This window comes from Mya arenaria, chromosome 10 (assembly GCF_026914265.1).
Source record: "Mya arenaria isolate MELC-2E11 chromosome 10, ASM2691426v1".
NCBI lineage: Eukaryota > Metazoa > Mollusca > Bivalvia > Myida > Myidae > Mya > Mya arenaria.
Window position 1 is genome coordinate 3,771,652 of NC_069131.1, and position 23,013 is coordinate 3,794,664.

The window sequence follows — 23,013 nt, forward strand, 5'->3', positions numbered from 1 at the left end:
ATAATAGCATATCAGTTAGACATAATAACATGTCAGTTAGACATAATAACATGTCAGTTAGACAAAATAACATGTCAGTTGGACATAATAGCATGTCAGTTAGACATAATAACATGTCAGTTAGACAAAATAACATGTCAGTTAGACATAATAGCATGTCAGTTAGACATAATAGCATGTCAGTTAGACATAATAACATGTCAGTTAGACAAAATAACATGTCAGTTGGACATAATAGCATGTCAGTTAGACAAAATAGCATGTCAGTTAGACATAATAACATATCAGTTAGACATAATAGCATGTCAGTTAGACATAATAACATGTCAGTTAGACAAAATAACATGTCAGTTAGACAAAATAACATGTCAGTTGGACATAATAACATGTCAGTTAGACATAATAACATGTCAGTTAGACATAATAGCATGTCAGTTGGACATAATAACATGTCAGTTAGACATAATAGCATGTCAGTTGGACAAAATAGCATGTCAGTTAGACATAATAACATGTCAGTTGGACATAATAACATGTCAGTTAGACAAAATAGCATGTCAGTTAGACATAATAACATGTCAGTTGGACATAATAACATGTCAGTTAGACATAATAACATGTCAGTTAGACATAATAGCATGTCAGTTAGACATAATAGCATGTTCAGTTAGACATAATAGCATGTCAGTTAGACATAATAGCATGTCAGTTAGACATAATAGCATGTTCAGTTAGACATAATAACATGTCAGTTAGACATAATAGGATGTCAGTTAGACACAATAGCATGTCAGTTAGACATAATAACATGTCAGTTAGACATAAAAGCATGTCAGTTAGACAAAATAACATGTCAGTTGGACATAATAACATGTCAGTTAGACATAATAACATGTCAGTTAGACATAATAGGATGTCAGTTAGACATAATAACATGTCAGTTGGACATAATAGCATGTCAGTTAGACATAATAGCATGTCAGTTAGACATAATAACATATCAGTTAGACATAATAGCATGTCAGTTGGACATAATAACATGTCAGTTAGACATAATAACATGTCAGTTAGACAAAATAACATATCAGTCTATCACAATAACATGTCAGTAAGACATAATAACATGTCAGTTAGACAAAATAACATATCAGTCTATCACAATAACATGTCAGTAAGACATAATAACATGTCAGTTAGACAAAATAACATGTCAGTCTATCACAATAACATGTCAGTTAGACACAATAACATGTCAGTTAGACATAATAGCATGTCAGTCTATCACAATAACATGTCAGTTAGACATAATAACATGTCAGTTAGACAAAATAACATGTCAGTTAGACAAAATAACATGTCAGTCTATCACAATAACATGTCAGTTAGACACAATACCATGTCAGTTAGACATAATAGCATGTCAGTCTATCACAATAACATGTCAGTTAGACATAATAACATGTCAGTTAGACACAATAACATGTCAGTTAGACACAATAACATGTCAGTTAGACATAATAACATGTCAGTTGGACATAATAGCATGTCAGTTAGACATAATAACATGTCAGTTAGACAAAATAACATGTCAGTTAGACAAAATAACATGTCAGTCTATCACAATAACATGTCAGTTAGACATAATAGCATGTCAGTTAGACAAAATAACATGTCAGTTAGACAAAATAACATGTCAGTTAGACAAAATAACATGTCAGTTAAACATAATAACATGTCAGTTAAACATAATAACATGTCAGTTAGACAAAATAGCATGTCAGTTAGACATAATAACATGTCAGTTAAGCATAATAACATGTCAGTTAGACATAATAACATGTCAGTTAGACATAATAGCATGTCAGTTAGACATAATAACATGTCAGTTAGACATAATAACATGTCAGTAAGACAAAATAACATGTCAGTTAGACAAAATAGCACGTCAGTTAGGCATAATCACATGTCAGTTAAACATAATAACATGTCAGTTAGACATAATAACATGTCAGTTGGACATAATAACACGTCAATTGGCCAAAATAACATGTCAGTTGGACATAATAACATGTCAGTTAGGCAAAATAACATGTCAGTTAAACATAATAACATGTCAGTTAGACATAATAACATGTCAGTTGGACATAATAACACGTCAGTTGGACATAATAACATATCAGTTAGACATAATAACATGTCAGTTAGACAAAATAACATGTCAGTTAGACAAAATAACATGTCAGTTAGACATAATAGCACGTCAGTTAGACATAATAACATGTCAGTTAAACATAATAACATGTCAGTTAGACATAATAACATGTCAGTTGGACATAATAACACGTCAGTTGGACATAATAACATGTCAGTTGGACATAATAACATGTCAGTTAGACATAATAGGATGTCAGTTAGACATAATAACATGTCAGTTGGACATAACAGCATGTCAGTTAGACATAATAGCATGTCAGTTAGACATAATAACATATCAGTTAGACATAATAGCATGTCAGTTGGACATAATAACATGTCAGTTAGACATAATAACATGTCAGTTAGACAAAATAACATATCAGTCTATCACAATAACATGTCAGTAAGACATAATAACATGTCAGTTAGACAAAATAACATATCAGTCTATCACAATAACATGTCAGTAAGACATAATAACATGTCAGTTAGACAAAATAACATATCAGTCTATCACAATAACATGTCAGTAAGACATAATTACATGTCAGTTAGACAAAATAACATATCAGTCTATCACAATAACATGTCAGTAAGACATAATAACATGTCAGTTAGACAAAATAACATGTCAGTCTATCACAATAACATGTCAGTTAGACACAATAACATGTCAGTTAGACATAATAGCATGTCAGTCTATCACAATAACATGTCAGTTAGACATAATAACATGTCAGTTAGACAAAATAACATGTCAGTTAGACAAAATAACATGTCAGTTTATCACAATAACATGTCAGTTAGACACAATAACATGTCAGTTAGACATAATAGCATGTCAGTCTATCACAATAACATGTCAGTTAGACATAATAACATGTCAGTTAGACACAATAACATGTCAGTTAGACACAATAACATGTCAGTTAGACATAATAACATGTCAGTCTATCACAATAACATGTCAGTTAGACATAATAACATGTCAGTTAGACACAATAACATGTCAGTTAGACACAATAACATGTCAGTTAGACATAATAACATGTCAGTTGGACATAATAGCATGTCAGTTAGACATAATAACATGTCAGTTAGACAAAATAACATGTCAGTTAGACAAAATAACATGTCAGTCTATCACAATAACATGTCAGTTAGACATAATAGCATGTCAGTTAGACAAAATAACATGTCAGTTAGACAAAATAACATGTCAGTTAGACAAAATAACATGTCAGTTGGACATAATAGCATGTCAGTTAGACAAAATAACATGTCAGTTAGACAAAATAGCATGTCAGTTAAACATAATAACATGTCAGTTAGACATAATAACATGTCAGTTAAACAAAATAGCATGTCAGTTAAACATAATAACATGTCAGTTAGACATAATAACATGTCAGTTGGACATAATAACATGTCAGTTAGACATAATAGCATGTCAGTTAGACATAATAACATGTCAGTTAAACATAATAACATGTCAGCTAGACATAATAACATGTCAGTAAGACATTATAACATGTCAGTTAAACATAATAACATGTCAGTTAAACATAATAACATGTCAGTTAGACACAATAACATGTCAGTTAGACATAATAACATGTCAGTAAGACATTATAACATGTTAGTTAGACAAAATAGCATGTCAGTTAGACATAATAACATGTCAGTTAAACATAATAACATGTCAGTTAAACATAATAACATGTCAGTTAGACAAAATAGCATGTCAGTTAGACATAATAACATGTCAGTTAAGCATAATAACATGTCAGTTAGACATAATAACATGTCAGTTAGACATAATAGCATGTCAGTTAGACATAATAACATGTCAGTTAGACATAATAACATGTCAGTAAGACAAAATAACATGTCAGTTAGACAAAATAGCACGTCAGTTAGGCATAATCACATGTCAGTTAAACATAATAACATGTCAGTTAGACATAATAACATGTCAGTTGGACATAATAACACGTCAATTGGCCAAAATAACATGTCAGTTGGACATAATAACATGTCAGTTAGGCAAAATAACATGTCAGTTAGACATAATAGCACGTCAGTTAGACATAATAACATGTCAGTTAAACATAATAACATGTCAGTTAGACATAATAACATGTCAGTTGGACATAATAACACGTCAGTTGGACATAATAACATATCAGTTAGACATAATAACATGTCAGTTAGACAAAATAACATGTCAGTTAGACAAAATAACATGTCAGTTAGACATAATAGCACGTCAGTTAGACATAATAACATGTCAGTTAAACATAATAACATGTCAGTTAGACATATTAACATGTCAGTTGGACATAATAACACGTCAGTTGGACATAATAACATGTCAGTTGGACATAATAACATGTCAGTTAGACAAAATAACATGTCAGTTGGACATAATAACATGTCAGTTAGACATAATAGCATGTCAGTCTATCACAATAACATGTCAGTTAGACATAATATCATGTCAGTTAGACATAATACCATGTCAGTTAGACATAATACCATGTCAGTTAGACATAATAACATGTCAGTTAGACATAATAACATGTCAATCTATCACACAAACATGTCAGTTAGACATAATTACATGTCAGTTAGACATAATAACATGTCAGTTAGACAAAATAGCATGTCAGTTAGACATAATAACATGTCAGTTAGACATAATAACATGTCAGTTAGACATAATAACATGTCAATCTATCACACAAACATGTCAGTTAGACATAATAACATGTCAGTTAGACATAATAACATGTCAGTTAGACAAAATAGCATGTCAGTTAGACATAATAACATGTCAGTTAGACAAAATAGCATGTCAGTTAGACATAATCACATGTCAGTTAGACATAATAACATGTCAGTCTATCACAATAACATGTCAGTTAGACATAATAACATGTCAGTTAGACATAATAGCATGTCAGTTAGACATAATAACATGTCAGTTAACCATAATAACATGTCAGTTAGACATAATAGCATGTCAGTTAGACACAATAACATGTCAGTTAGACACAATAGCATGTCAGTTAGACACAATAGCATGTCAGTTAGACAAAATAACATGTCAGTTAGACACAATAGCATGTCAGTTAGACACAATAGCATGTCAGTTAGACAAAATAACATGTCAGTTAGACACAATAGCATGTCCGTTAGACATAATAGCATGTCAGTTAGACACAATAACATGTCAGTTAGACAAAATAGCATGTCAATTAGACAAAATAGCATGTCAGTTAGACATAATAACATGTCAGTCTATCACAATAACATGTCAGTTAGACATAATATCATGTCAGTTAGACATAATACCATGTCAGTTAGACATAATAACATGTCAGTTAGACATAATAACATGTCAGTTAGACATAATAACATGTCAGTCTATCACAGAAACATGTCAGTTAGACATAATAACATGTCAGTTAGACATAATAACATGTCAGTTAGACATAATACCATGTCAGTTAGACATAATAGCATGTCAGTTAGACATAATAGCATGTCAGTTAGACATAATAACATGTCAGTTAGATAAAATTACATGTCAGTTAGACATAATAACATGTCAGTTAGACATAATACCATGTCAGTTAGACATAATACCATGTCAGTTAGACATAATAGCATGTCAGTTAGACATAATAACATGTCAGTTAGACATAATAGCATGTCAGTTAGACACAATAGCATGTCAGTTAGACAAAATAACATGTCAATTAGACACAATAGCATGTCAGTTAGACACAATAGCATGTCAGTTAGACAAAATAACATGTCAGTTAGACACAATAACATGTCAGTTAGACATAATAGCATGTCAGTTAGACACAATAGCATGTCAGTTAGACAAAATAACATGTCAGTTAGACACAATAGCATGTCAGTTAGACACAATAGCATGTCAGTTAGACAAAATAACATGTCAGTTAGACACAATAGCATGTCCGTTAGACATAATAGCATGTCAGTTAGACACAATAACATGTCAGTTAGACAAAATAGCATGTCAATTAGACAAAATAGCATGTCAGTTAGACATAAAAACATGTCAGTTAGACAAAATAGCATGTCAGTTAGACATAATAACATGTCAGTTAGACATAATAACATGTCAGTCTATCACAATAACATGTCAGTTAGACATAATATCATGTCAGTTAGACATAATACCATGTCAGTTAGACATAATAACATGTCAGTTAGACATAATAACATGTCAGTTAGACATAATAACATGTCAGTCTATCACACAAACATGTCAGTTAGACATAATAACATGTCAGTTAGACATAATAACATGTCAGTTAGACATAATACCATGTCAGTTAGACATAATACCATGTCAGTTAGACATAATAGCATGTCAGTTAGACATAATAACATGTCAGTTAGACATAATAGCATGTCAGTTAGACATAATAGCATGTCAGTTAGACATAATAACATGTCAGTCTATCACAATAACATGTCAGTTAGACACAATAACATGTCAGTTAGACATAATAGCATGTCAGTTAGACATAATAACATGTCAGTCTATCACAATAACATGTCAGTTAGACACAATAACATGTCAGTTAGACATAATAACATGTCAGTTAGACAAAATAACATGTCAGTTAGACAAAATAACATGTCAGTTGGACATAATAGCATGTCAGTTAGACATTATAGCATGTCAGTTAGACATAATAGCATGTCAGTTAGACATAATAGCATGTCAGTTAGACATAATAGCATGTCAGTTAGACATAATAGCATATCAGTTAGACACAATAACATGTCAGTTAGACAAAATAGCATGTCAATTAGACAAAATAGCATGTCAGTTAGACATAAAAACATGTCAGTTAGACAAAATAGCATGTCAGTTAGACATAATAACATGTCAGTTAGACATAATAACATGTCAGTCTATCACAATAACATGTCAGTTAGACATAATATCATGTCAGTTAGACATAATACCATGTCAGTTAGACATAATAACATGTCAGTTAGACATAATAACATGTCAGTTAGACATAATAACATGTCAGTCTATCACACAAACATGTCAGTTAGACATAATAACATGTCAGTTAGACATAATAACATGTCAGTTAGACATAATACCATGTCAGTTAGACATAATACCATGTCAGTTAGACATAATAGCATGTCAGTTAGACATAATAACATGTCAGTTAGACATAATAGCATGTCAGTTAGACATAATAGCATGTCAGTTAGACATAATAACATGTCAGTCTATCACAATAACATGTCAGTTAGACACAATAACATGTCAGTTAGACATAATAACATGTCAGTTAGACAAAATAACATGTCAGTTAGACAAAATAACATGTCAGTTGGACATAATAGCATGTCAGTTAGACATTATAGCATGTCAGTTAGACATAATAGCATGTCAGTTAGACATAATAGCATGTCAGTTAGACATAATAGCATGTCAGTTAGACATAATAGCATATCAGTTAGACATTATAGCATGTCAGTTAGACATAATAGCATGTCAGTTAGACATAATAGCATGTCAGTTAGACATAATAGCATGTCAGTTAGACATAATAGCATATCAGTTAGACATAATAACATGTCAGTTCCCGGTTGGTACTTGAATGCTTAACACACTGACACCATCTCGGCTTGTGCTTGGATGTTTAATATACTGACACTATACCAGTTGGTAGTTGAACGTTTAATATGCTGATACTATCACGGTTAGTCTTTTGATGTTAAATATAATAGCACTATCCTGCTTGGTGCCTGATACTTTATATAATAATACTATCCCTGTTGGTACTTGAATGCTTAATATACTGACACTATCCCGGTTGGTGTTTGACTGCTCGATACACTGATACTATCCCGGTTGATACATAAATGCTTAATATACTGACACTATCCCGGTTGGTGCTTGACTTCTTGATACACTGATACTATCCCGGTTGATACATACATGTTTAATATACTGACACTATCCCGGTTGGTGTTTGACTGCTTAATACACTGATACTATCCCGGTTGATACATAAATGCTTAATATACTGACACTATCCCGGTTGGAGCTTGACTGCTTGATACACTGATACTATCCCGGTTGGTACTTGAATGCTTAATATACTGACAGAATCCCGGTTGGTGCTTTGATGTTTGATATACTGACAGTATCGCGGTTGGGGCTTTGATGTTTAATATACTGACGGTATCCCGGATGGTGCTTGAATGCTTGATACACTGATACTATCCTGGTTGGTACTTGAAGGCTTAATATACTGACACTATCCCGGTTTGTGCTTAAATGCTTGATACACTGATACTATCCCGGTTGGTACTCCAATGCTTAATACACTGACACTATCCCAGGTGGTGCTTGGATGCTTAATATACTGACAATATCCCGGTTGGTGCTTGGATGCTTAATATACTGACACTATCCCGGGTGGTGCTTGGATGCTAAATATACTGACACTATCCCGGGTGGTGCTTGGATGCTTAATATACTGACACTATCCCGGGTGGTGCTTGAAAGTTGTATATTATGACACTTCATGATTAGTTCAAAACTGTGTAATGAACTTAGTGCTTATATGATTAAAATACTTTCGCGTTTACGAATCTATCAAAGACTTAATATACTGACGCTTTCTCGCAGAGAGGTTTGTAGCTCTCCTGGCAGCCCTGGTCGGTCCATTTGTACTTTAAAGCGGCGCGAATGCTGGCACAGTTCGCGTTCCTATGCCCATCCGGTTGCCCGGGATACCAGTTCGTAAACGTCGCGACCTGGTCCGTATCGTGCCACTTCCACAGACCCTCAATGACGTCATCGGTCAGTCCAATCCAGTGGTAGGGATCTGGGTCGTTAATCATAGTGTTCTTTCAAACTTAAGTCATTTCCCAAATGTATACATCTCACTGGTTAATTATATAATATTTTTGACAGACGACATTCTTCATTTTTATTGACTTGAAAGGGACTTAAACTAGTTGAAATACTATATTGAAAAATATTATTAATTTAGATACGTTCATTCTAATCTAAGATAATTGTATCAGGCGGATATACTTTATTCGGGAATTGAATCCATATATAAGGTACCCATTACAAACTGCTCTCATGTAGTGTACAGTGTAAAGTAAAAAAGCATACTGTCCGAGAATCATGTTATCACCAAAAATACAAATAACAAAATAGTAAACGATAATAAAACCTACCTTTGATGTCGGAAAGAAAGTTGGACAGAAAAATGCTTTCTTCCTGTGTGTCGATACGTACCAGGTGAGAATAAAGATGCTCGCAGAATTTCTGAAACATTTAAAAAGCCAGACTTCATAATTGGCAAACTCTACCGATGTATGGAAGTATTCTGTAAACGGCACCATGGCCCCGGCACGAAAATAAACGACATTGGTGTGGATTCGTATGTTCATTTCTTGCTTTTTATCGCGGGTGATAAATTGTTGTACCACGGAAGGCAAACGAAAAAACGGCATAGTTAACGCGTTGTTAACGTCGCTTTTTAAGTATGTTCGTAATGTTGCAATAACATTTTTGTTGAAAAAAATGTTTGACTTGAACAGAAAGACAAAAATCGTGGTCATGAGTTAAGAGATGCACTCAATGCTGTATGTTCTTCTTCCTTTCTTCAGTTATGAACACTACATATTCGTACACAACATACCACTGGAATGTTATCGTTACAGGTAAATAGATCTCGAATTCAAAATCGTGTATGGCTTCGATCTTTTGACACGGGGACTGTACGAGTCATCTACTGGTTATCCAATATCAAACCTTTCTCGAGTTAGTGTGTTGGTATTTTTTTCCTATCGGCGGACCGAGTATCCGACAATCCGACAGACATTTGCAAACTAATATGCCCCCTTTTCTCCATTTTAAAGGATTAATATACCGTAAAAGATAGTGCGAGAAATTACCAATTATTAAACATTCTCACCTCTGCCTCGACGTAGTGCATACTGTCGTGTGCGAACAGGTAGCATGAAGCGTTGTACGCCATCCAGCCATCCGGACAGTCAGTGGCCAGACTGAGGTCTAAGGGAAATAGAGGCATAGTCATTTTTGTGGCGACAGAACAGTCACAACGGACCAGAGATTTCGAATATCGACTAACGCGCATAGGGTCTTGGTAATTGTTGTGAGAATACGACTTTAATGGTTGTCCAATGAGAGCAAATGGTATGGGGCACGTAAGGGCATTATCAATTGTATAAGTTTTGTTAAGATAAGACATAAAAGAAGGTATAATCATAGAAATGGACATAATTACCGCTTTTTTCAAAAAAAGAAGCATGACAAAAGCTCAATGTCGATTGGTGCCAAATAAATAACATGTCATTGCATCCAACTAAATCCAAATGTATGGTTATCGAAACTATATATAAAACAAAACAAGTTAGTAAATTAAATCTTACAATCGATGGAACAGCATTGGAAAATGTGACTGTGCAAAAACTACTTGGAATCTATATTGATAATAACCTAAAATGGCGTCCGCAAATAGAAATAACTGTTTGCAAATAAATCAACTGTAAAATCTCACTTTTGAAACGTCTATTGTTCTACCTCAATGATGAGATGAAACGTTTGTTTTACAATGCATATATCCTTCCAATTTTAGATTATTGTTGTCATATTTGGGGCAAAGGAAACTCAGGTTACTTACATAAAGTTAAATCCTTGCAAAATAGGGCTGCAAAAATTATTCTTAAAATTCCTAAACGATCATCTTCAAACGGATTGTTAGAACTTCAGTGACTAACGTTTACAGACAGGTGTAAATATCACTGTGCAACCCTTGTCTATAATACCCTTAATGGAAAGGCTCCGAGGTATATGTCTGAATTGCTAATCTTTGCAAATAATGAACACTATTCTCTAAGATCAACTTCAAAACAAGATTTAGTTTTGATACAAACACCGCGAACTAACTATTTCATGGATTCCTTTTCGTACTACAGTATGAAGGTTTGGAATACTATTCCGGATGTAAAATACGAAATGCAAAAAAGTTAAACACATTTAAGCATAATTATAAAGTGCACCTCTTGAAATGTGCATATCATTAGTTTCAAAAACGTATATCATCTTTTCATTATCTTAAAGATTGAAATAACTGTTGTTTTATAAATTGTTGTGTTTTATTGAGTGTCTGTCGGCGTGTACATGATGTATATTGAAATAATTGTTATGTTAATTAAACATGATTTGTATAAAATAATTATATTCAAAACATCAAAAGTTCTTGTATAGGAATGTATAAGCGCGATGCAGATGTTTTATGATTTACCAAATGCATTTTTTTTTCTTCATAGAAGGCCACATTGTAAATATGATGTTGTTATGGTTGAACCTGTAATTATGTCATAATGTGTTTATACCTTCTCTAAATAAAGATATTATTATTATTATTATTATTATTATTATTATTATTATTATTATTATTATTATTATAACGTATTATTATTATTATTATTATTATTATTATTATTATTATTATTATAGCCTTGACCACATCACATATGAGCGCATAGGTTGTGTTGTGAAAACAAAACTGAAAGCAATACCTGATACGTGTCAAGGCTAATGTGTGAGACAAGTCGAAAATTATCGGTTCCCCCAAATAAAATTATTACAAGTCATAAACTGCTTACGACCTTGTGCAACTTACATGTACCTGCATAATTGGCGCACATCAGATACGAGTCGAAGGTACGCTATTTCAATGCTAATACCGTTGTGTCATTTTCGGGATGAAAACTTAAGCTTACAGTGCTGTAGATAATGACGGAAACCTGATGTGTCAGTGTTTTCTGTTTAAATCGCTAAAATTAGGGCTTAATCGGCAAAACATACAGTATATATTTCAAATGTGATATATCCTTATAGTATACGTGTTTCTAGATGGTTGTCAATACCCGTATGTACTTGTTTACCTGGAAGCATGACCAGAATAAGTCCGAGAATAGCTGTCCGTCCTTTCATTCTTACTGTTCGTTTATAAAAGGCACGTTAACTGCTAAATTGTAAACTTCTCTGCAGCTACCATACATAAACATGTATCAAAACTTATCATCTAGAACACCGAACACTTACCATTAACCTTATCTATGTTGACCACTTCTTAAATGGTATGGAAATCTGACATTTAACTAATGGGTCATGTACGTCTAAAGGTATTGCATCGATCATAAAGGCCTAGTTTAAGCCTTCTATAAGTGACCCCCCCCCCCCCCCCCCCCAAAAAAAAAAAAAAAAAAAAAAAAATTAAAAAAATAAACCCCCCAAAAACATTCGTTCACAACCTCTGTTAATTGATATTAATCTTATTGCCTAATTGTCTTATGATATCTCCACATATTTAGTAGACCTAAATTACGGACAATATTTTGCAGACTAATTAAAGTACAGGTCAAATTATTAAGCACTCTTTTAAATTAAAAAAAAAGATTTTTGTCAAACATTGCCCCCCCCCCCCCCCCCCCCCCCCCCCCTGAACGCAATAATGTCAGGAATATTCAGACAATTTAATAAGTTATACAAGGACCGAAATGTTTTAAGTTTTAAGATTATGATCAATATTCATTTAATGTTTGAGGCTAGTAGGTACAGTGTTTAATAACGCTGAGAAGAGGACTAATATTTGCAGAGAAACATGTATCCTACAGGCAGCAGGGAAATAGAGATGTAAAAGTCCCGTCTCTTCATGCCATACCATTGTGGTAGGCATGAAGAGAGCAAGGCATTCTCGAGTTATCAATTATACAAAGTTTTCGCATTCAATGTCGCTGTGACCTTGACCTCATGACCTCAAAAGTGGCCATCTACTGGTCACTCCCAACCACTCTGTAATGTTTGAGGATAATTAGTGCAGTGGAAGATATTATATGCTGTAGCTGAGAATCTGAACCAGTACAAGTAAAGCAACATAATAAGTATTTTACTCGCATGAATTGTGATGTTGAGTAGTCCAATGGAGTCCCCTAAGGGTCTGAACTGGACAGTCACTAGTACAAGATTAGCGACAGATTTGGAATTAACTGGAATTACATTTATACGATTCCAAAGAAACTGATGTATTTTTTTTATAGTTTACGTTTTTGGTAAGAACTGAGTACCGGCACCATTTACTTTGGAATGATTGCGGCTGTCTCTTGCTCCTTAATTTTGGACTTTGCTGTCATTCGGGTCATCATTAAAACTCTCAAATGTCTATATATAATAATTAATAACTGCGTCTAGTGTAGATAGAGTATAATTGGTTAGTGAGGCTAGAGGATTCTGGCCAAGTTTATCTGGCAAGGAGTAGGAATTTATCGGATGAGCCGAAGATATGATTGTCGAATCCTCAGTACAAATATATATATTCAAGTGAGGAACATTATTAAGCGTACAAACGGTACCTTGTGCAATTTAATAAGATTGAACAGCTCTTTTTATTTCGTTTTTTTTATTTCTGACAAGCAATATCATTACACTTAAACCGACGGTTATTCATTACAGTCCATGCATTCTGTTAACCGAAAACTTCAACTTCGTGACCAATGACAGCACCGCTGAAAGGAAATACAAACAGTGATTGAGCTGAACCTTTGATCATATTACTTCACTTTTTGGTTTGATGAGCTCAACTGTGTCTCTCATGAATAGAACCCATCCCAGTGTCTTTCATGAAAGTCCACTCGAAAATGCACAAATGTGCGGATCGATCCCAAGACCTGTTTTGGAACATTTTATAAAAAATATGTATGTTTTTTATACAATACTATCAACATGTTTCTTCATAAAGAAAAGTTATATGTTCGACTCAGACATCGTGTGAAAGGAATATGGCCGTGCTACCGTATATGAAGCACGAGATTTGCATCTGTTCCATTCACAGCATTTGGCTCAAAACATGATATAACAATGGCTGTACGATAGTCATTGTGAAGAACATAGGTCTGGTCAACGTGCGTAAATCTAGTCGAAAACTTAACAAGTGCCAAAAATCAAATGAAGGTGTAAGTTAAAAGAAACAAGTATAACATTTTCGGCATTTACATTTCAAATAATATCAAAGTTAACATGAATAAACGATTCGAAAAAACAAAACAAAATTGTGATACGTTCTGTGATATGATGGGCCGAAAGTCTTCTCATAAAATGAAAGTAGAAACTGTATAATTGAGAATTGGGGAGGGTGATATGCACATACACACTAAGCATTAAAGGCCTAGTTTAAGCCTTCTATAAGTGACCCCCTCCCCCCAAAAACAACAACAAAAAAACAACAACAAAAAAACTGTGAACAGTACACAACCTCTGTTTATTGATCTTAATCTACTTTCCTTGATCCCTCTTATCAGATCTCCGATCTGAGTATCCTGCTGTGCAGTTTTGGAAGTTTTATTATAGAAATGGACCCTAAATGGCCCTGAGCCAATAAACGAATACCCAGGAAATTGGCCCCTACTGTGACACCAGTGCAATAAGCAGAAGATGCACAGCAGGGGATTATCATGTCAAACATTCCTTAAACTAGGCCTTTAAAGTGGACGGTGCGGATTCCACCCAATACTGTCCGACACAATGATATGTCAAATGAATGTAATGTTATCAAAACGAAGGCTAGTCTACAACTACATTTAGTAGGTACCAACGTCAGAGGGTCACAGCAATTTGCTAATACGTCATAAAATAGACCCGCCCAAGTATTACTAGTTGCACCCAATACATAGGTTATTAAAATAATTAATGTCAGATGGGTGTAGTATTTATCTGTTAGGTAAAATAATGGCAACCTTTACACTGAAAATGTAGGGTGCGAATATTGAAAAAGTTGTAATTTAGCGACACGCTACTTAAAACACAGTAAGAGCACTGCCTACTGGTTATCTGTCTTACATGAATGTATCAACGAAAACAACGAAAACAACGAAAACGCTATTCAAAGCTATACTGAAGCTTTATCACAGATTGGCTTCAAATCTTACTGATGTTTTAACACATACAAATTAACTCACTGTTTTCCTAAAGCTTCATTATGTCAAACATTTATGCCGTCATCTTCTCGCTTTAAGTGCATTAAATTTAAATCTATAAATAGGTAATATTATGATCGATTATTCTCACGAACAATTCATCTCGTTCAACGGCTAAATCTAATTTCGCATTTATCACAGGTTTTATGTACTGACAGTTACTGGCATCGATAGTGATGCTTTCTGGCATCTATCAAATGCTTAGTATACCGACGATTCCAGCATAGGCCCAAAGCTTAATATAGTAACGGTTTCTAACATCTTGTTAGGACTTCAATGTACTGATATATTCTCGCATCTATTAAGGGTTTGACATACTGATGGTTTCTCGATTTTATCCAATGGCTAAATTAGCTGATGGCTTTTGGAATCTTTAAAAGGGTTAATACTATAATGACGGTTTCTATCAGAACAGAACAGAACTTTTATTCGACTTAACCATAAAAAGCTTATCTTCACAACAATATGTATAGAAACATAAGACATGGCATGTGACAATTATCACTTTAGTTCTATTAGTAAATTAATCATAAGTTTGATATAAATATTGTGAGAGTTTGTATAAAATATAACAAGAATGTTATCGATATTAAGGTATAATACGAAAAGGTAATGATTTCGGTGTTATATAGATCTATATGTATATCATATATGTATAGTTGTATACTGATCCACGTTGATTAATACAGCCGCAAGGTTCATGCTGCGTGGTACATACAACTTTGTGGCTAACTGTGTAAGGACAATAATAATACAAAACAAACACTGAAAGGCCTATTATACTGGCGGTTTCAAGCAATTATCAAAGGCTGTATATACTGACGGTTTCACACATCTACCAAGAATTAAATACACTGACGGCTTTACGCATCTATCAAATGATTCATATACTAGCTCTTTCTGTCATATAGCGAGGGATTCAGTTACTGACTGTCTTTATATACTGACGGTTCCTGGCATCTATCAAAGGCCTTATATACTGACGGTTTCGTGAATCTATCAAAGGCTTAATATATTGCCGCTTATCGCATATTTAAAATGTTCAATATACTGACTTCTATCAAAGGCTAACTATACTGACGGTCTCGTGTATCCGTCAAAGGCTAAATGTACTGACAGTTTCGTGTATCTATCAAAGGCTTAATATACTGACGCGATCTCGCAGAGTGGTTTAAAGCTCTCCTGGCAGCCCTGGTCGGTCCATTTGTACTGCAATGCGGCGTGAATGATGACACAGTTGGCGTTCCTAAGTCCGTCCGGCTGCCCGGTCCACCAGTTCGTAAACGTCGCGACCTGGTCCGTATCGTGCCACTTCCACTGACCCTCAATGACGTCATCGGTCAGTCCAATCCAGTGGTAAGGATCTGGATTGGTAATCATATGTCTATTTCCTAATGTTAGTCATTGTTCTAATGCATGCATCTCACTTGGCATTGGCCATATTTTGATAGTGTCAAAATTTACCTAAAAGGAACTAAACTTAACTTAAATAAATTTTCATGTCGTATCGGTTCTTTAATTTTTAATCTAATCAAAGCTAAGCTTCCCGTTACACCCTGCCTTCAGGGAGTGTTTCTAAACGTGAATTAAAAATAAATTTATGTCACATATTAACGCTTACTATTCGCGCCCAGCTTAACCGTTCTTCGACGACACTTTTTTGTTTTTTGAGGAAAACTTACAATATATGTCATATAAGGTCAACATATTGACGTTTCCTTTACCAAACATTTATAATTGTATTCATGATACCTATTTATACCTTATATAAATTTGACTCTGAATATGATATGAAACCAACTTAAGATAGGAAATGACTTAATATGTTACATAATACAAACCTAAAAGTGTACATTGGTTTATATTAATTTATTTAAGCTCGATTTTGACGAACGCTGATAGCTTTTAAGATCACTCTCGAGTCTTTTTCCTGGGCAGAAACTAGTTTTTCTGTCCTTTTTGATAGGCCATGAGACAGTACCCTTGGTGTGTTTCTGTTTTGTTAACGCCAACATTTATATATAAAGATATGTTGGTGCATGTGTTGTATGTCTGTGTTGTTTGTATTTTGTATGTCTCTCGTTCAGAGTACTTTTTACAGGGTCTTTGTTTGGCTGGTGGGGGTCTCCTTCTATTTAAGCAGTTGTATTTATCACAAACCAGAGTGCGCCTGTTCAATACATCGCCAATGCCCGGTTCAAATAGAGCTACAATCTCACCACGCTCATGCCGCTTATCCCGACCTAAAGAATTTATCAGATCGGGGCGAGAACGGCGTCAAAACCCTTGAACATCGATGAGTATCGTCCGCGGATTGCCTAATCTACGCTTATACTACGATTTCTCCACGACTACCGCACTTCCGATACGTTGCTTTTGAGCTTGTACCACGTTTCGACCACGAACATCACCGATCGTGTGCCGCTTCTACTACGTTGTTACCACGATGTACATGACCCTACTAAGTAGGTAGACATACTTAAAAGACTGCCCCACGATGTCGCCGCGCTCTTTCCGACCAAACTACGTTTTCGCCACGATCATTGCACCATTTGATTCGATGCTTATATATAAATTGAGGGATTTGAAACAGCTTTTCAGTTCTCGCAAAAACGTTGAAAAATGAACGGGCCAGAATGTTACAACTTGTTATCTTTCGGCAAGAACAGAATGATGCTTGTCGAATATCAGATGGAAAATATTATTCGGAATAGTAGAAGAAGGCAAGGAAAAGAAGATACTGGGTCCGACCATGGCTAGCTACAGAGAAAACACTTCAGTTTGGACATAACGATATACTGGTCAGTGAGTTAAGATTGGCAGACACAACGCGTATAAACGTAGACTTTTTCGCCGATTGCACTACGACTACGATGTTATTTCGATAGTGCACGATTCTACTACGACCCTACCACGTTCATGAAGACCATTTCTCGATCTGCCACGATGATACCACGATTGGTCACGATTCGGTACCAAGTTTAAAGCGTGTTAGAAGCGGCAGCCTTGTGTGAACGGGGTATATTATTGAATTTTTTTATTATGAATTGTGATTCCAGTTAACATATAATACCATTAATATTAGTAATCAGCAATCAACGCCTTTTTACAATGTTAACACTGGGGAAATCCGCCAAGAGCAATTGCACATCTAGTGCGTGTAAATAAGTGCAAGATTTGTCGCTTAAATGCTTCTATCAGCTTGAAACTTCATCAGACCATAAACACAGATTAAATAGACATTACGATATCGTTATCAAAACATATTTAAACTGTCAGTGAATGGTTAACCTGGTTTACGAGTACTAAACAACACATTCATGTCCGAATCCACATCAACACGAACAACACCCAAATAGACATGATACAGATAAGAATACAACCGGCAGGAAAGTGCACGATAAAACCGACCTTTGATGTCGGCTAGAAAGCTGGACAGAAATATGCTTTCTTCCTGGGTGTCGATACGCACCAGGTGGGAATGAAGATGCTCGCAGAATTTCTGAAACGTTCCATAAACAAGACATCGATCACAATTGACAAATAATACGGTTATAAATGTCAGTATTCTGTCAACCACAACATGATATCGGGACGAAAACAAACGACATTGATTTTGTTTCGTATGTCTCTCAGCTGCCCTAAATTGTAGTGTCATGTCATGGACGACAAAACGAACAAACGGCATATTTGCGCATTGTCAACTTCGCTTATTTATAAATGCGGCATTTTTGTCCTGTAGCATTAAGATGTTGTTTTCATTTAGAATGCTACCTTAAACAGATAGACACAAGACTATTACAAGTCTTAGTGGGTAAACAGATGCCCTAAGTACTGTATTTTCGTGTTCCTTCCTTCAGTATTGAACACTATATTCGTTCACAACACACTACTGGAAGGACAAGGTCAAACATATGTCAATTTCAAAATTGTGGCTTTGATCTTTGACTTTCTTACACGGAGATGAATGAGTCATCTACTGGTTACGTAAAGCTTATAGTCCTTTATCAAAACTTTCTCGAGTTATTGTGGGGATTTAATTTGTCTATCAACCAACAGACCATCGGACAAACCGACACACATTTGCAAACTCATATACCACCTTTTTCTCATTTTAAAGGGTCATAATACCGTAAAAAGACAATTGCCAAATATAAAGTATCCTCACCTCTGCCTCGACGTAGTGCATACTGTCGTGTGCGAACAGGTAGCATGAAGCGTTGTACGCCATCCAGCCATCCGGACAGTCAGTGGCCAGGCTGGTGTCTGAGGGAAATAGTCATTGTTGTGAGAAAAAAAACAGTAACGATGGACCAATAATTCGATTATCGACTGCACATGCGCATATAAAGCCTTAGTCATTGTAATGAAAATAAAACTTCATGGTCGTCCAATGAGAACAGTGTGGTATGTGCATATAGGTGCATTGCCATCTTTGTGTTGTTGTTTATTGTTAGAATAGAACATCAACAACAGTACAATCATAGTTATGAACATCATAACCAAATATTCGAGAAGAAATACATAATGAAGGTTCAATAAAAATATGTCTAGAAAAAACGTGCGAGGCAAAGTTTGTGATGTGGGAATCATACTTGTGACAATATCATGTGAGCGTTATAGTGTTAATGTTGAGGTACAAAACACCATAGTGTCGTTCTGCATAGTACGAACAAAGCCGATGTGTGAGACATGTGTAAGCACGGTTCACCCAAACGTTATTACAATCAAATTATACTGACTTTTTAAAGTTATTAACTGTTCACAAGCGTGAGTAACTTATTTGTAGAATTGGTGCATATCAGTTTCAGTCAAAGGTACGCCATTAAAATGCTGATGTCATGGTGTCACGTTCAGGATGTAAAATAAATTAAATATGTTCAGTTTACAATGGTGGAGACAATATGGCGAAAAGCATCTGTTCAGATCGCTGAATATATGGGTAATATGTCGATTAAAATATATTAGTCTTCAAATGTGGTATCGTTTTATAATATAAGTGTTTCAATACCCGTATGTACTTGTTTACCTGGAAGCGAGACCAGAAATAGTCCGATAATAAGTATCTCTCCTTTCATTCTTACTATTCGTTTGAAAACAGGCTTAAACTGCTTAATAGAACACTTTTCTACACCTACTATACATAAAACTGTGTCAGGACAAGTTCCTTATCTATGTTAGCCTATTCTAAAACGGTATAGAATAATCACATTTTACACAAGTAACAATGTAGCGTCTTATATCACCATTTGGAACTCCTCAGCCTTTTTCCATCCGAAACAAACTCGGATGTATTCCGGTACATCAGAAGAAGTAGTTCATAAAATTATAAATAATAGTATTAATTGATTGTGGTGTTTTCACGTGTATTTATTATATCTTTGTTTGCATAAATAATTCAGAATCCCAAGAGTAAAGTATTAAGTTAAACGTTAAACTGATTAATTTAAATTACTACGCAATCTACTTGCATCGTAGTTAAATGTAAAGATTTCTGACATTTTAAACCGTACATATACATCAATATTTTATTTTATTTATTATTTTTTTTTTGGGGGGGGGGGGGGGGTGGTGCGGTATTTGTCTTCGCCATCGGGTTAAACACATGGGACGAGTACTCATAAAAGAGCATTTATCGTATACATTATTCTTGAACTTCGCGAAGGTCCTCGAGCAATCTTAAGCAGCGTAAGGTTTTCGACTAAGATATCTTATAGGGCGCACTCAATATGTGTAAATGTAATACCTGCATCCATAAAAGGTATAATGTGCTATTCTGCAAAGAAGACCACGCAAACTTATAATTATTGAGATATTCATAGATTGTGTAAATCCTTCCTACACACCGACCCCATCGTGGAATGGAGGAAAGAAGGCATTCAGTGACAACTGATTGTTACCTCTCTTTTAACCTCCCAGACAAGCAGCAGTAGTTACCTACTTGACTAAAGTTGAATCACTAAGCACATTTAAAGCTTCATAAATTAACAATTTCTTAGATTCGCGCCCTTGTCACCCCTGCATAGTACGGTCACGAGGCTACAAGACCATGAAACAAGAGCTGTCGTAAGAAGACTTAGAAGTGAATACAATAATGATGTAATATGTGCCTGTCAAAAGCAATAAAACAATCAAATTAAAACAAAATGAGCAAGAATCGCAATGTGACAAAACCAGGTTTTTAATGATTGGCAGAAGAGATTCAGTTTCAACTGCTTTCTTCCATTTTTTTGTAACATGCAGTGACCTTGATTCTAAGGGCCCCAAACACAATCCCACGGAAGTCCTCCATAAACTCTTCCTATATATCAAGTTTGGTCACAGTATGTCAACCATAATGGAAACAGTAATTTATTTTAAACAACAGTGACCTTGACCCAAGGGGGCCAAAAGGCAATCCATGAAAGCTCTGCATAAACTTGTCCTATATACCAAGTTTGGTCACACTATGTCAACCCTAACTTGAGTTATTCAGTACTAACCATATTTCTATTTAAAACAACAGTGACCTTGACCTAGACCATAACTCTCGGGGCCCAAAACACAATCTCAGGAAAGGTCTCTATAAACTCTTCTTATATACCAAGTCTTGTCACAATATGTAGACCCTTACTTAAGTTATTCAATACCAACCCTTTTCTATTAATAGTAACCTTGACCTTGATCCTAGGGGCATCAAACGCATTCCCATAAAAGGTCTCCATAAATCTTTCATATATATCAAGTTTGGTCTCTTTTTGTCAAACCTAGCTAAAATTATTCAATACATAAGGTGACTTTGACGCTGCCCTCCCACCAGCCCACCCGAACAATGACGCAAGTCATTCAAATAACGTGTTTTCCCTTTATGAAAATGTGGTTAAGAATATACCAAGAGCCGTCGTAAGACAGCGCGCTCGACTACGCCGCTTTGACTTAGGAGTGAATACAATAACGATGTAATACTACCAAGTTTGGTCTCTTTATGTCAAACCTAACTAAAATTATTCGATACATAAGGTGACTTCCACTTCCCACCAGCCCGCCCGAACAATGACGCAAGTCATTCAAATAACTTGATTTCCAATTATGTGGTTAAGAATATACAAATATGCCTTTCAAAAGAAATTTAAAAAAAAAATCAAGGGCCATTATTTGTATTTAGGGTTTAAGTGGAGTTATGTTTCTTGTTGTAAGATGGTCGTAAATAATTTTGAATTTTATTAAGTGCATTGAATGAACGGTATAAAAGTTTTTATTAAAATCCCAACTTGTCCAAAAACTTTAACCTGCCCTAAAACTTTAACCAAAGTCAATAAGGGGCCATAACGTGTATTAAGGATAAAATGGAGTTATGTAACCTCATTGTGTGATGGTCCTGAACAACTGTGTGAAGTATTAAGTCAATTGAACGAAGGGTATAGAAGTTATTAATAAATATCCTAACCTGTCCTAAAACTTTAACCGAAGTTCCAGTCAATCAGGGGCCATAATTTGTAAAAAGGATAATATGGAGTTATCTCACCTAATTATGTGATGGCCCTGAACAACTGTGTGAAGTATTAAGTCAATTGAATGAAGGGTATTCGACTTATAAGTGAAAATCCAACTTGCCCTAAAACTTTAACCGGACGCCGACACCGACGCTGGGGCGAGTAGATTAGCCCTCCTTATTCTTTGAAAAGTCGAGTTAAAAACAAGTAGATGACAGACGAATGGCGACGTTGAAAAAATTAACAT

General features: G+C 34.9%; 2 protein-coding genes across 2 annotated transcripts; both read right to left on the reverse strand.

The window, feature by feature from the left end:
• Nucleotides 1–8,880: 8,880 nt before the first annotated feature.
• On the reverse strand, nt 8,881–10,331 carry LOC128205962 (C-type lectin domain family 10 member A-like). The gene is made up of 3 exons (XM_052908048.1): nt 10,209–10,331; nt 9,466–9,556; nt 8,881–9,104 (listed from the first exon to the last, which is right to left on the reverse strand). The coding sequence occupies exons 1-3, from the start codon at nt 10,329–10,331 to the stop codon at nt 8,881–8,883; spliced, it is 438 nt and encodes a 145-aa protein (XP_052764008.1).
• Nucleotides 10,332–13,715: 3,384 nt separating this feature from the next.
• LOC128205077 (C-type lectin domain family 10 member A-like) lies at nt 13,716–20,429 on the reverse strand. Its single transcript, XM_052906492.1, has 5 exons — nt 20,324–20,429; nt 19,463–19,560; nt 18,706–18,796; nt 16,448–16,658; nt 13,716–13,827 (listed from the first exon to the last, which is right to left on the reverse strand). Exons 1-5 carry the CDS (start codon nt 20,370–20,372, stop codon nt 13,788–13,790), a joined length of 489 nt encoding a protein of 162 aa, XP_052762452.1. The 5' UTR covers nt 20,373–20,429; the 3' UTR covers nt 13,716–13,787.
• Between the last annotated feature and the right edge of the window lie 2,584 nt (nt 20,430–23,013).